Source organism: Symphalangus syndactylus, chromosome 19 (assembly GCF_028878055.3).
Source record: "Symphalangus syndactylus isolate Jambi chromosome 19, NHGRI_mSymSyn1-v2.1_pri, whole genome shotgun sequence".
Classification (NCBI taxonomy): Eukaryota; Metazoa; Chordata; class Mammalia; order Primates; family Hylobatidae; genus Symphalangus; species Symphalangus syndactylus.
This window is the reverse complement of record NC_072434.2, coordinates 20,283,145-20,299,501: the sequence shown is the minus strand read 5'-3', so window position 1 is coordinate 20,299,501 and position 16,357 is coordinate 20,283,145. Positions and strand designations below refer to the sequence as shown.

Genomic DNA, 16,357 nt, shown 5'->3' with positions numbered 1-16,357 from the left:
TCAGTGGTTCTCATCCAGGGAGGGAGTGGTTCAAATACACACATGCCTACCTTTTCTAACTCACTCAGAGATACAAAGATCCGACTTCCTCAAAGATGCTATTGTCAGGGACTGTGTACCACCCACAGATGAAGAAGAAAAATTAGTGGGGATGGGGGCAGGGGTTGTGCTTACTAAGATGGCAAAAGCTTTCTAAAGGCAGTGGCTTTATATTAGCAGCAGGGTCTCCTTTTAAGCTTAATTTCTCAATGGAAGGTGAGGACTGGGACAGTTGGCATCCTACCTCAATGTCGGGGGTGATGGAGGGGGTTCTAAGAATTTGAATACTAACAAGGCCAAACCACGATGATTCCAAATTGTACTCTGGAGACTATTCTTCTCTATTGGCCCCAGAACCACCATCAGACGAGGAGAAACATCACAACAACTGCAGAAAACTGCAGACAACTAGAAGTCATTCTTAAAGAGATTTAATTATTTGAAGTGCATAAAAGGGGAGGGTACATTTAAATCTCTGCTATATCACAAACTGCTGTTTTTGTTGTTGTTTTATTAAAGACCCACCAGTTGTACTCATCTTCAGGTTTATGGCTATAGAATATGGGGAAAACAAAAATTGGCAACAGAATAGGAAAAAGTAAGCAAAAGTCTGTTCACCAGAATGTCTTCTCCACTGCAGAACAGAGCCCTTTAAAAAAGAAAAGCAAGGAAAATAGCTATGGGCTATCCACAGCCAGTAATGATAGCTACAGTTTGAAAGAAATGAGAAAGGAAACCAGGAGGCAGAGTCTGGGAATTCACAAGTCTCCTCTCAAGACATATACTAACCCGGACCTCTATGAGGATTAATTTTCCTTAGATTTCCTTCCAACGTCTTAACCCTAAACCAAGTTCCCCTGTCAATTCAAATATAATAAAGGCATCATTCCACAAGGAGGACTGATTTGAGGACTGAAGTGATTTGCCAACATTCTGAGAAAGCTTATTTTAAAAGAGCACTGCTTTAAAGATAGGTTCTAGTCCTTGAAGACAGAGGGGTTCTTTGTTAGTGAGGGCTGTAGGCATATGGCCCACCAAACAGAGCAGGACACAAAAGAAGAACCCCCTAATGTTGTTTGCAGGCTAACATCCACTGCTACTGCAACCTGGTTGGGCAGACGCAAAAGCAAGCAGCCCCTTCTGGCTGTGCAACAGTAGAGGGGCAGAAGAAGCTGTGCTCTAATGGCTCTAAATAATCAGCATTTAGTGTTATGTTAGGACGAAGGATTTATTCCACAATATAAACTGTAACATTTGATACAAGCTACCAAAAAATAGGGGAGAAAGGAAGGGACAGGGAGAAAGCCAAAATACAGCTGTGGCAATTACTTACAGAGAAGTCTCTTTTCTACATCACTAGTTCATCAGTGACACTAGAAACTAGACATTTGTGTTCTGTACATCAATCGCTAAAGCACCAACACACTGTTTGGAAGTTTGTTTTGTTTTGTTTTAATTCCAGCCACTGAAACCAACACAGAAGTTATTGCTCAGATAAATAAACCTAGTCTACCAGGAAAAAGAAAAGTGGATAAAGGAAAAGAAGAAACAAACAAAAACCCCCAAAGTGAAAAACTTAAAAATTTCCCCAATGTGGTAACAGAGTAAACAAGGGAGCGCTTCCTCAAATGAGGATTTACTGGAATTTCTGGTGGGTGCCCTTTTGGGCACTGGAAGTGAGTTGGACTCTTAAGCTGGTAAATCCCAGAGAGAGGTAAAATTTTAATGCTGTACATGAAAAGGTGCAAGCTTCAATGCCTTCCAAATTGGTGGGAACCCCTGCAAAAAACAGTTAGCTTTTTAAACCTCAACAACCACAAACAGCTCTTAAGGAAAAAATACAAAAAGTGTCAAAAATTTTTTTAGTTGTTTTTTCTTTTCTTCAAAGAGTCCTGGAAAAATGATCCCGTAAGGAATAGAAATAGCACCGTTTACAGGCTGGCTTGAATACCAGTCCTGTAGCTTTGCTGAGATTTGAAGAAATCCTCTTGGTTGGAGTCCTGAATTACATTAAGTAGGGGGGTATCTGTTTTTGTGTTTTTACTTTCGGCTTGGTGCGTCCTTCACAGTACAGCGCACACAGATGTAGTCTTCTTTCTCTGCCATCTCTGGGGAGACACCAACACAGACCTGATGAAACCACTGATTGCAGCTGCCATCACACTGGACCCAGTCCACCTGGTTACAAAGAGCAGGAAGATGGGGTTTTCAGAGGAAAAAAATGGATTCAAAATTGGGCAGGCCAGCCTCAAGAAATTCAGGCCGTTTGCCAGTAACGGCCACTGTCCCACCACTGGGACCTCTGGCACAACAGCTAAGCCAAATGAGTGTAGCTGGCCCCCTAGCCAAAGCAACCGAGTCAAAGTCATTCTTCAAGTCGTGTCTGCTTTGGGGTTAAGACAGCGCTGCCCTGTGATAAGTAAGCCAAAGGGCATCACATCAGCATCCCTCCCACCTTCTTAGCGCCGGGAAGGTGAAAGCTGGAAGAGCAAGAAAAGGAAAAAGGGAAGAACAAGAGTTTCTTCAAGAAAAGGGAGGAGACCCAGGAACGATGGTAAGAGCACAGATATCAGTGGGGGAAGGGCTGAGCAATCCATTCAGATCAGCTCAAAGCAGATAAGCAGAGGAGAAAGACCCAGCGAGATGAGGTCTAGCTTACAGGGTTTCTGAGTTAAGGGAAAGCACGTCCTCTATGGCCCAAACCTCACTGACCTCATCTCCTTCTGGCTGCAGGCAGCTCACAGCTGGGCAGATGGCATCTTCATCCTCAGAGTCTTCCTGTTCAGAATAGGATGTGTCTGAGGGCAGGGAATGAGTTTCAGCAGAACGAACTAATTCATAGCTACGCTCTCTCTCTAACTTGAAATTGTTCATGTCCTTGGGGTGGCTCAGTTTGATTTTCTTCTTTTTGGGGGTCCGCATTTTCTTAACTCGTTCCCACCGCTCACTGGAGAGGCCCTCTCTTTCCAGGCGTCTCTTCAGTTTTCTCTCAAGACTGTTAATTCCATCTCGCTTCCCTCGGCAACAGTCATTCTGGGTGGAAGATAGGAAAGTTCAATTTTAGCCTATGGGTCACCTATTACTAAAACTAATGAAGCTAAAGAGAACATGTAAATTAGAAATCAGATGATCCCCCAATCTACACGGGGAAAAAATACTGCATCTTAACCACTCCCCTCCCAGTCTTATATAAGACAACCAGTTTGGGTTTAACATACTTCCTTCCCCTGTCACTGTTAGTGCTACCAAAGGATCACGGGAAAAAGGAATGTTAAAGACGTGATTAGCCTTCCAATTAACCAACCAATACCAGAAGATGGAGAGGTGCCCACTAAGAGTCTTCCTTTCACCAAATCCCTGAATGACTAACTACTGTATAGTTTCTGTCTGGGTGTTTATGTCTATCCTTTGACCTATAGGCTCCTGAGGAACCACACTAATAATCTTCCTTCTTGAAGGATGTACACCCCTACATCTTACAGGTGTAAGGTGCATTAACTGAACACATTCAATGATCGTGCCATACTACTTGGTATCATAACGAAAAATGAAATTCTAAATGCCAACATCAGCCCTCATGCTATCTTTAGTGAAGTTCTTCCCTAATTTGGCTTCAGGCTTCCTAGTAGATTTCTATCCTAACTGTATTCTCAGGGGCCTTAAATGTGATGGGTCAGTTAGTTCACTAGAAGAAGTGGCAGCAGCCGCAGTATCCTTAACTATGTTAAGAAACAGGACATTAAGGAGTATCCTTCAAGTAAGTCAGCATTCAAAATGGGTCATCCTCAGTCTAATCACCCAGTCCTCACACCAGCTGTCTGGTTATGTTTCGAGGAGTAAAATAAAGCATACCCACACCCCAGACTGTGCCTTGCCCCAGAAGCCTCTCAGACACTCACCTTCTCACTGCTGGGTCTCACTGGTGAGCTTCGGTCAGTCTGCCGAGCAGGGCTTGGCTTTGCAAGTAAAGTCTGGTAAAGTTCCTGAATTTCAGGAAGGGATACCTGGAGCAGCTGGGCTTCCATCAATAGTTCATTCACTTCTGGACTAACGCCTGTAAAAGACCAGACCAAATCAAAATGGTAACAACAAAGGGTGTTTCACATTCACATTTGGGTTTATGAGACAAATAGGAGGACTGCCCTTAATACCACTACTACCCTCTCCTTCTTAAATTACAAATTACCTTCAGTTGAAGTGAGGTTTACTTAATGTGCCTAAAGCCACAATATAATAAACAGAGCCAAAACTAGATTTCCTAAGTCTTATGATTACTAGTATTAATTATACACTGAATCCCCTTCTCATTTAACTTATTGCGAATGCAGAAGAGATTGTACTTCTGCCTTGATGGCTTCTAACAGAAAGCAAGCAAAGAAACAGACTGATGGCCACAGTGTCAACAGTCTTGAGTAGATCAAGGAGCTCTAACCACATTACTAGACACACAGTGAGATGCTATGACTAAGGATCAGGACTCTAGGAAATGTGGATTATCCCTAAGATTCTCCACAAGTCTCCTAAGTAATGAAGCAACAACAGAGCCCATGACTTAGCATCTGACTTAAAAGCTTGGTGTTTATCAGCTGGTGTGGCATGAACCCTTTCATCCCTGAGGACAATGGATATAAAGTCTTCCTCTCTGTTCCTTTGCAATTATAAGCCTTCAAATAGGATCCCTTCCCTATTTTGCAAATACATAATAGCCTATATCCTACATTTCAGCATAAAGTCCTTTTTTATAGTACTTGATCATCTATAATAAAAACCTAGTAATACAAGATCACTCATTACTATACAGCCCTCAACATAATAACAAAATACAAACCATGGAGGGGGATACAACTTCGTCCAGTTGAGAAGGGAGAGTGCAAATATGAGGTTCTGTTGTCCCAGTCATCAGGCAAGGAAAATGATGTTGTGCCAGGAGGCTGAGATACCTGATGGAGGGAAAACATTTTATAATAAAATCTCTTCAGGATTAAAAATACTCCCATTAGTCCAATGACAGTAGCTTGCATTACCCAGGCAGGCAACCAGGGGGAAAAAAAAAACAACTTGATTTTCCCCTATTGAAGAGTCTCCTGGCATTTCAGAACTGGCCAAATCAACTCATATCTTCCCAAAGACCAAGCCTTTAATCTTTCCAGTTCTACTTGGACTAATTTCAGAAACATAAAGAAGACCATTGGGAAATAAGCCACTTTCTCAGTGTGAGAACAGATCATACAGCCTTTTAATCCTTTTCTAATTCTCCTTATTGAAGATTAAAATATGATGAACACATATGTGCCCCTTTGAGTAAATCAAATGAGGACCTGTCAGAAATCATCCATAACCACCTTCCTATCTTCCTTAGTGTTTTATTAAAGGAGCTAGGGGAAACACTCCTTTGACCATGAATTAATATAAGAGTTGTGTCCTTTCCCTTTACTAAGAAAGGTAAACTCCTAGCACATCCTGGGTAAAGATCACCAAAGACTCCACTTTGGGAGTGTGCACGAATGCCACAAGTCATCTAATGCAACAAATATTTAATTCATCATCTATGTGTCAGGCACTATATTTCAGAAGCCTGCAAAGAAATAAAAAACCAAGGAAACACATATAACAGACTGTTTTTTTTTGGTCTTCATCTTTATCAACAATTTAACTCATAGAATCCATGTGTCTGTGCTCATATGGCACAAGAGAGTTGTGTTATCTCTGGTACAGAGATGTTTACCAACTTTAAAAACCATCAGATTAACCTCATAAAGATTGAATACTGCCTTCCTGATTGTACTTTTCTATTGTCTTCACATTCTTTTACGGCAGCCACCTATGGAAGATGACAGAAAACTCTGCCCACCCAGTGATGGTCAAAAGAATCCAGCTTTTGGCAGAAAGATCACAAATCGTGTGTAACCCAGGAGCTTTCCTCTGAAATAACACAATGCTCAAACACTTCTTTCAAAAAATATTTTCTCTAAAAGCGCAAAAAGAGATAAAAGGCAGGAAGTGCTTTCCCTTTCTACTAATTGACTTACATGAGAAGAAGCAGGGTAAAAAACTTTTTAGCCAAGCAAAGACTTAAAGATACATCATATACGTACATGTAAAATATACATGGGTCAGCACACATATAAATGAAAAAATTATTTTGAATAATTTTTGAAATTATGTGAAAAGCTAAATATGTGCTCTATAGAAAGAGTGCCTGGGAAACAACTTCTAATAGGAGCAGAGGAAACTAAAAGGATATGTTATACCTGCATGGTCTTGAAGTGGGAAGCTACAGGTAAACAGGGTGCTGTTAACAGTAAAGTGATCACACCAAGGGAATAGCAACACCAAAGCTACAGGTTCGAGAGAAAGGTACAGAGCTTTGCAAATTCCAATAACCCAACAAGGAAAGTCCAGATTCACCTTGTTTGTGTCTGACACCTGTCCTGCTGAGGCTTGCCATCTGCTATATAACAGTCCTGAGCCCACTCGATCTTGCACAAATTTAAGATTCCCTGATGAAAGCAGTTGCTGGGCTCTGTGCTGCCAGTTCACCGTTCTTTCAATCATATATCGAAGTGCATCTCCCTCAGGAAGGCGAACTCGGATACGCTGAAGAGAGGCGAGCAGGGGCAGAATTTTCTCTAATGGAGGTTTCTCTGACCTCCGACAGTGGGGACAAAGCCAGATTCGGGGGCCCTGTGAAATACTGGGTACCGCCACACAACTGGTATGGAAAGCATCCCTGCAGAGTTCACATTGAATCATAGGGGCAGCTGGTGCCTTCTGACATAGGCAGATTTTTATATCCACGTCTTGGACAGGTGACAGCAATTTCCCTTCATTGGCGAGTCTGAGAGACTGCAAGGCTTCCATTTCCCTTAGGCGAGCTTCCCCGAGAGTTGCCATCTGAAAAAGAGTTAACAATCAAGGATGATGTCCTAGATAACTTGGCCTTCCCCTAAAACTCAAAGTCCTGGTGGTTAAGAGCATGGGATCCTAAGCAGATCATCTGTATTCAAAACCTGACTCTGCCTCATACTAAGCTGTGTGAGTGACCTGGTGCCACGTATTCCACTGTGGCTAAATTTCTGTATGTGTAAAATGGAGGTGATAATAGTGCCCACCTCACAGGGCTGAGATGACAGTTAAGTGAGAGATGTGGGATAGGACACTCTTTGCCTGGCACATAGTAAACAAGTTCTCAAAAAATCTGTCACAGTTAAAAAACCATTTCCAATCATCACATCTATCCTGTTTCAAATTCATCACGATTCACCAGATGAAGCACCCTTACAAGGCCAGAATAAACTCTCCATTATCTCTATTTAAAAAAAAAAAAAAAAAAGCCTAAAAGCAAATCAAGTAAAGACCTTTGTTATATATTTTTTAAAATCCACTTCTTTTGTAAATATAATACACAGGTAATATGTGTGGGTTTGGCCAGGCGCGGTGGCTCACGCCTGTAATCCCAGCACTTTGGGAGGTCGAGGTGGGTGGATCACGAGGTCAGGAGATCGAGACAATCCTGGCTAACATGGTGAAACCCCGTCTCTATTAAATATACAACAAATTAGCCGGGCGTAGTGGCAGGCGCCTATATTCCCAGCTACTCGGGTGGCTGAGGCAGGAGAATGGTGTGAACCCAGTGGGTGGAGCTTGCAGTGAGCTGAGATTGCGCCACTGCACTCCAGCCTGGGCAACAGGGCGAGACTCCATCTCAAAAAAAAAAAAAAAAAAAAAAAAAAAGTAATATATGTATGGGTTATATGATAACAAGGTAACTTCTGACAGCTTAGAGATAGAAAGCAAATGACTAACCTTTGAGTTCTACCATAAATTAACAGATAATACGTGGGGAGAATTCTTAAATCAGGGGTCTACAGACAGATGGACAGACTAAAATCTACGAAAGATACTGCATATAAAGTTTCAAACCAACATATATACACATCTCAGGAGAGGGGGACTGTAACTTTCAGTTAGTCTTTATAAAAACAAACCACAGATGGAATGGAGGACCTCAGATGGCAGAAATCTGTCTAGAACCTGACTGAATACACAAATATACACTAAAGAACATCTGGGTCAAAATACCTAAATAAATCAAGGCAACCCATGTCTATCACAAGAGGTCTGGCAGCTACAAAGAAATCAATGGGAGAAGGTGTCCGGATCCACAGATGAACCCATTCAATCTAGTCCCAGTAGCAGGTATACATTCCCACTCTAGAATGGGCAATGCTTCGTGCCATTAACAGCATCACATAGCTATCCCTTTTTTATCCTGATAAGGTGCTTAATGTGTAACATTAGTTATACATTGCTTTATCTTCTTTAAACTATCATCTTTGAATCAACAGTATTTACTAAATGCAGGTCAGAGATGTCAGGTATTCCAGATGAGTATCGAAGTATCCAGTAAACTTTTAAAAGTACTTCTTAACTATAAACTAATAAATTAGCATTGCAGTTTCATATATCTATTAATATTAGTCTCAATATCTTTAGTTAGCATTCCTGGATCAACCCACAGACACTAAACAAGACTGTTTCTGTGTCTGCAAGACCCTGACTGGGAAGCCTACCCTGAATCTTTCCCATCTCTGTGCATCTTACCATTCAAAACTCTTAACACTTGACCATTTTCAAAAAGTCTTTTTAGTAAAACTGAACACTTTCAAGTTACTCTACTTGCCTTCTCCAAATTCCTATAAACCAGAAAGGGTTAGAAATTATTCTTCCCAATAACACAGAAAGGAGAAGAAAAAACCCCTACATACAGCTGAAGCAGTCTCTTTGCTTTCAGTTAAAGCTCTCTCCAGGTCACTCAGATTTTCTAATTTGGTGCTTTTTTTCTTTCCATTTGGCAAGGGCTCCTTTAACTTTCTCTGCTTCCTTTTCAATCCCAAAAGGCCAATATCACATCGAGGACACAGCACCTAATGTGGGACAAAGCACAACCAATGGTAAAATAAATTTCAGATAAAGCATTATGTAGGAAGTCCCAAAATAAAAGCCTAAGCAGTAAAAAGGATGTGCATTTCTTAGTATTGAAGATTTTCTTTGGAACATGCAACCCTGAGACTCTCCTTTACAAAAGGAGGAGGAAGACTCATAAAAGATCAACTGATTCCTGATTCAATTAAGTAACAAGTTAAAAATGTGATATATACCAGCTGATCCCAGTCATGATGCACAAGCAAGTTTACAGAAAATACAAAAAGTGCAGTTAAAGCACTTTTAAAAGATGGGGGAGATCATTTATCAGGTGGGTGAAATTCAGGTGGGTGAAGCACGGCCAAGTTTAAGAGTCCAATTTCAACACAGAGGAATTTCACCCAATAGGAAAAAATTTTCTTCTTTAGATACTGTTATGCTAAATGAACCAAGAAAACAATTAAAGGTTGCTTCACCAGAAAATTAGAAGAGTCTCCCTGGCTTTACTGGAAGAACAACTCACAGAATATAGATTAATCTGTGATGTCATCTTTGTATGTGATGAACTGCATGTTTTACCAAACTAGGAGATCTAAGGTCTTGCAGATGAGCTGGTTGTAAACTTACCTCTAAGAGAGAATATGGAGAATTCTCAGTCAAGAATGTATTAACAGCACATTCTTTCCAAGCCTGAACCTCAGCTACTAGGGTTTCCAGTCTTGGCAAAGAATTCAGATGTACCGGGATAGATCGGCCTCGTGTAACAAGTTCTATGAGTGTGTCTAACACTGGCACACGTCCTCCAGCCTAATAAATCAAGAAAAATTACAGCAGTTTAGAAAAAAGAACACTTCTATGAAAAACAGGAAAAGCTTAATTCAGATTGGTCCATTGAGTACTTCAGATTACTCCATGATCTCAACATGCTAAATTCACAAACATTGACTAACCTGCCAGCTGACCAATGATGTTGGGGGTAGAAGTGACATTTGTTCCTTCATTACATAAACACTTAGAGAACCTAGTTTGGGTCTTTTGTTGGTGGTGGTGGTGGTGTTTTTTTTTTTGTTTTTTTTTTTTCTTTTTTTAAGACGGAGTATCACTCTTGCCTGGGCTGCAATGCAGTGGCACAATCTCAGCTCACTGCAACCTCTACTTCCTGGGTTCAAGCAATTCTCCTGCCTCAGCCTCCCGAGTAGCTGGGATTACAGGCATCAATCACCATGCCCAACTAATTTTTGTATTTTTAGTAGAGACGGTGTTTCACCATGTTGGCCAGGCTGGTCTCAAACTCCTGGCCTCAAGCAATCCTCCCACCCTGGCCTCCCAAAGTGCTGGGATTACAGTGAGCCACTGTGCCGGGCCTAGAGAACCTAGTTTGTGCTAGGCTCTAAGGATACAAATGTGAACATGGCATATACTGTGGTCCCTTTGTTCTATTTATACCCTTCTAAATTCACTCATCTCACTGGTCCCTATTGACAGTTTGAAAAAAATTTCAACAGAAATGAAGGTTTGTAGTAACTCAAGACTTTCATACTGAATTACACAAATAAAAAGCAACAAAACAATATTTTACCCCAATCTACTCACCAATGATTAATTAAAGCAACTCAATATAAATTATTCAGGAAACTAAAATATAAGTTGAGACAGCCCAGTGGTTCTCAAACTTTAGCATGCATAAGAATCATCTGGAAGGCTTGTTTAAACACAGTTTCCTTAGCCCTATCCCCCAAATATTCTAATTCAGTGGGTCAGAGGAAGGTCCATAAATTTGCACTTCTAACAAGTTCCCAGGTGAAGCTGCTGTTGCCGATGCTAATACTGCTGGTCTGGGAACTGTATTTTTAGAAAGAGATAGCCAAACTAGAAGGAGAGTAAAAGCATTAAGGTTATGGAGTATGAAATGCATTGGTGTTGCTCTAATACAATGTAAAACTTAGCATCACTAATGGTAGGTCATCCAGATATGTCTCCTGTTGTGATGCAATATAGAATATACAGTATTACCTGAAATTTTAATGCATTATATTAAAAAAATGTTTAACTTGGATGCACCAGGGCTTCAAAACTAACTTCCAATTTATAGGAAATACAGAGAATAGAACACTCCACAAAGAAACAATCAAACAAATCCAGAAGGTGGAGCATACCATGGGATAACTGTCTAGTCAGTGACGTGAGAAAAAGTGGGGCGGGGAGGAAAATGCTACAAGATTAAAAGAAACTTAAACAGATGACAATTTGGTGCAACAAGTGTTTCTGGGTTAGACAAACAGCCATAAGGGACATTTTTGGGACAACTAGGGAAGACTGGGTAGGTTGATATTTTGCTGCCTTTGATATTTATCCTTACAGGATTAAAACTGTTAGGGCATAAATGTTCTAATGGACACTTATGAATGTGACTCATAAATTGATGCTATTCATATGATATTTAATTTAGAAATCCGAGTACTTCCTATGTGTAAAGCAGAATACTGCATAACATTTAAATAATCCACCTAATAGAAAGTAGTTCCTTGTTGTTAGTCATGTGTATTAGTCCTTAAATATATGATGCAAAAAAAAGGGCTACTTTTTCAGGAATGAAGCAAAACTTGCCTTTTGCCCTTAATGGCACTGTTGCAAACATAGTAAGTAGCATATACATATAAAATATGAAGGAAATAAACTCATCCAGAAGCATGCCCTTGCTTTCTGATTTGATATGTCAGCCTCTCCTTATTGCCATGACCTCACCTTCTGGCTGCTAGCAATCATGGAGTAAAAAGGAGGACCATGACTAAAACTAATTACTATAATACCAACTATCATTGACAAGTGCCTGCATCTAAAACTCTCATTAACAAAATTTATGTCCACAGTAAATACTTTCTTTGTTTTTGTTTTTTTGGCTTGCTGGAGTCAGTCCTTAATTATGTAACCTCCTCAAACAATGTATCTTCTTTTCCCTATTAACAAGAACAGATGCCCAGATGCAACCATTTGTCTAGAATTGTCCTGTTTGGTATTTCTTGTTAGCAACTAGCCAATTAACACCACTTAAAATTACACAAATATTCAGAAAGCCATATAGTATTTTTATTTCTAGCATTTGAGGACTTCAACAAAATAGAACTTGAGACTTTTTTTTTCTCAGTAGGTCCGTAACACCTATTGGTTTATGATGATAAGAGATAAGGGAAGACATCCCCCATCAAACACTTTTCAAATTAAGTCATTCAGCCAGTTGTCTGAAAACTGGGAAAATCATATTAAAGAATGCATTCTTTTTGTACCTTAACAATGCTACAAGTGAATTTCATTCTTTTTTTAAACTTATATACAGGTCAGTAAGTATAACATCTAGCATAAAACCACAAATACTTGATGGAAATGACTGGATACTTTGGATAATTACTTTGGAACTGGGTAGGTTTTATTTCTTTTGTAGGGTTGGGAGGGTACTTTTAAATCACTACTTCATGAAAATTCTGGGCCTTGGGGCTTAGTTTGGGCATTTAGTCATATAACTAGATTCACTGAATCTGCTATTACTGATTGTCTGAACTTCAAAGTTGTAGACAAGCCAACAAGAGGTAATCATACTTATCAAAGAGTAGAAAACTACTTTCTCTCACTACTTCATTGTTAGCTCTTTTGCTTCAATCTGCAGTCAAGTACTCGAGTTTGTTATGAAAGACTCCCCAGCTCCCAGAAAAAGTTGGTGACACTGTCTAAGCTTAAATATTTGAGACAACTGGTCAGGATAATAGCTGGTAAGTACATCCAAATAAGTATGAATAGAATTAGTCTTCTGGTCAACCCCTAAAATACTGAAACTGTGCAGTGAGATCCAACGTATTATTCTTCACAACTTTCCAATATTGTTCTTTATGGATGCACTTACACATTCTGTATATACTTTTTAAAACCAACCTGCAGGGCCTCCACATCCTGAAGCCAGTCTCTGGCTCTCTGCACTGAGTCTTTCAGAGCCGCACCATTGGGCAGATACGCAGGGATCTCTTCGATTTCCTTTACTGCCGTAGCAAGGCTATTCAATGAATGTCGTGGCCTACAAAATGCAAACAAAGACTTCTTAGCATTTTATACGATGGTTCATTTTTCTTATGGTTACCAAAAAGACTATCATTTCAAAAGAAATTCAGTATGGGAAATAAATTTTTTCAAATGACATTGTCTATTCCTGTTGAAAATTATCTGCACTGTTTTCTTGCAGAACAGTGCCTATTAACTCTCAGACTTTTCTCTTTAAGACTCCTTGGAACCATATTAACTGTGAGTTTAAACAGCTTCACCTATTTGTAAATATTTTCCTCTCTCAAAGACAGGATTTTAACAGGATCCAGGGAAATTTCATTAAACCAACTCTAGAAAAGGTGTGTCCAATTGAATTATTCATTTTATAATCAGTAAAACAAGAAAAAATTAACATTCTTTTATTCAGGTCCCAAAGCAGCTCCAAATATCTCAGCTATTTCTACATGTCTTCCACATGCATAATAACCACAGCTACTGAGCACTTGCCATACACCAATCATTGTACTCTGTGTTTAAGATGGAGATAACTGTCCAACCTTCCCAAAGAAAGAGAAGTCTGCTTTTTCACCTGGCCTTGAGGAGACTCTTGGCTTTGTCGTCCCAGTGCTCTGATACTGTGAGCAGTTCCTGCAGCCGGGCCATAGCTTTCTCCACTGCTGAATACGGGGCCAGCCCTACCCCTAGGTCTATGAGACGTCTCATATCATCTAAAGTAAGGGAGCTGGGGTCTAGGCAAGCTTGCTGCACCTCTTCTAGCCAACGGGCTTGTTCCAAACGGATACGCATCTCAGCAAGCTGTGGAAGTTCAACATCAAATTCAAAGCTGACATCTAACAAGTCCTGCAGCTCCGCAGCACTAGGCATTTCCTCAGAGAGTAGTTTCTGACTATGCTGTTGAAAATCTTCTACACGATTCAAGAGATCCTAAAAAAAATACACAGGTTGTTGCATTAAAACAGTAATTTCAGTAATTGGCTTCTTTCAAACTTAGAATCTTAAATTCATGTTCAATGAGATCCCATTTAATTTTAGTAATAATATAGGTAAACAAGATAATACATAAGCCAACTGACAGCAAATACTAAGTGACTATAACAGAGACCTTATCCCAGCTTAAACTAGCTGAAGTCACTTTCTTTTTTTCTTTTTTCTGCAACCTCCGCCTCTTGGGTTCAAGCGAGTAGCTGGGACTACAGGCATGCACCACCACGCCTGGCTAATTTTTGTATTTTTAGTAGAGATGGGGTTTCACCATATTGGTCAGGCTGGTCTTGAACTCCTGACCTTGTGATCCGCCTCCTCAGCCTCCCAAAGTGCTGGGGTTACAGGTGTGAGCCACCATGCCCAGCTAAGGTCACTTTCAAAGCAAAAATTTCCAACTTTATTTCCCCTGTGGACCTACTATAATCTCTTTATATACACATACCACTCAATGAGTTATTAAAAGCATCTGCAAATAAATGTACGTATTAATCATCAAAGATTACTTAGTAATGTCAGTCGAGTTTATATACAAAATACAGAATTACCAAAGTATTCTCCCACACATCCCTCTATGGTTACCTTTAGTAATGGTGTCTGACTGAGGACACATGGAAGAGCATACAGCTGTGTTACAAACTGCCGGAGCTCATTCACTGTCAACTGATTTTGGGATTTCCCTCCACCAGATCGGTATCTATAAAGACAAAGGCCCAAGGAAGCCATATAAGAATATATATATGTCCACCACACCCAGGTGGTCCCAGAAATTCAAGACAGGAGTCACAACAGGTTTCCAAACATAGATGCCAAAGAATCCAAACTCACGCAGTCAGAAGCACATACCTAGTTTGCCTTTTGCCATTAAGCAATTGCTGCGCAACAGAGGCACACTTCTCTGCATCCTGTGTGACTAGGCGAAGGTGTCGCAAAAGATCATTGTCTGGGAATTTCTTCATTTCAGATTCTTCAATTAAAGCCTTGAAGCTGACAAGGCCTAGGAATGAATAAAAAAGTCATATTTTCTGTAATCATTATGTTTATTACTACTGGTATGAAATTCAGAGGAGACTGGTTTTGTCAGTTCTTGTCTAGAAATATAACTTACAAATTTTTGCAATGCTTTAAATTATTAACAAATTTGTTGATTTGGTTTTTGCAGGGTGGTGGCTGAACACGGAGTTTTTTAAACAAGTGCCTAGAGTTGAACTTAAATATAAAAATGCTAAGACCTGACATGTTTTAGGGTGGGTACAGTGGCTCACGCCTGTAAATCCCAGCAATTTGCAAGGCCAAGGCAGGAAGATCACTTGAGGCCAGGAGTTTAACACCAGCCTGGTCAACACAGCAAGATCTCATCTCTACAAAATTAAAGAACTTAGCCAGGCATGGTGGCACACAACTGTAGTCCCAACTATTTGACAACCTAAAGCAGGATTACTTAAACCCAGGATTTCAAGGCTCCAGTGAGCCATGACCATGCCACTGCACTCCAGTCAAGATGACAGAGCAAGACTCTGTCTCCAAAAAGAAAAAAAAACAAAAACAAAAAACACCACAATGAGATATCATCTCATACCAGTCAAAATGGCTATTATTAAAAAGTCAAAAAGTAACATGCTGGCAAGGTTGTGGAGAAAAAGGAACGCACATACACTGTTGATAGAAGTGTAAATTAGTTCAACTATTGTGGAAGACAGTGTGGTGATTCTTCAAAGATCTAAAGACTGAAATACCATTTGACCGAGCAATGCCATTACTGGGTATATACCCAAAGGAATATAAATCATTCCATTTATAAAGACACATGCATGTGTATGTTCACCGCAACACTATTCACAATAGCAAAGACATAGAATCAACCTAAATACCCATCAATGATAGACTGGATAAAGAAAAATGTGGTACATATACACCATGGAATACTATGCAGCCATAAAAAAGAATGAGCTTGTGTCCTTTGCAGGAACATGGATGGAACTGGAGGCAATTAGTTAGCAAACTAACACTAGGAACAGGAAAGCAAATACTGCATATTCTCACTTATAAGTGGGAGCTAAATGATGAAAACACATGGATACATAGAGGGGAATAACACATGAACACATACAGGGGAACAACACACAATGGAGCCTATTGGAGGCTGGAGGGCAGGAGGAAGGAGAGGGTCCAGAAAAATAACTAATGGGTACTAAGCTTAATACCTGGGTGATGAAATAATCTGTACAACAAACGCCCATGTCACAAGTTTATCTATGTAACAAACTTGCACATATAACCCTTGAGGTGAAAAGTAAAAAAACAAAAAACAAACTATATTTTCATAAGAAAAAAGAGAGAGAGAGAGAGAGAGAGAGAGACA

The 16,357-nt window shown here is 40.0% G+C and overlaps 1 protein-coding gene across 9 annotated transcripts in view; it reads right to left on the bottom strand.

Moving 5' to 3' along the window:
- Positions 1–454: 454 nt before the first annotated feature.
- KDM5B (lysine demethylase 5B) overlaps positions 455–16,357 on the bottom strand; it is an 80,841-nt gene continuing 64,938 nt past the window's right edge. For all 9 annotated transcript variants that reach the window (XM_055234942.2, XM_055234950.2, XM_055234943.2 and 6 more), the window contains 11 exons: positions 14,842–14,992; positions 14,578–14,692; positions 13,583–13,938; positions 12,889–13,027; positions 9,592–9,771; positions 8,808–8,966; positions 6,448–6,933; positions 4,868–4,979; positions 3,939–4,093; positions 2,752–3,072; positions 455–2,217 (listed from right to left, as the gene is read on the bottom strand). In XM_055234942.2, the coding sequence (XP_055090917.1) occupies positions 2,080–2,217; positions 2,752–3,072; positions 3,939–4,093; positions 4,868–4,979; positions 6,448–6,933; positions 8,808–8,966; positions 9,592–9,771; positions 12,889–13,027; positions 13,583–13,938; positions 14,578–14,692; positions 14,842–14,992 (2,312 nt within the window). In that variant the 3' untranslated portion in view covers positions 455–2,079. The remainder of the gene's footprint in view (positions 2,218–2,751; positions 3,073–3,938; positions 4,094–4,867; positions 4,980–6,447; positions 6,934–8,807; positions 8,967–9,591; positions 9,772–12,888; positions 13,028–13,582; positions 13,939–14,577; positions 14,693–14,841; positions 14,993–16,357) is intronic.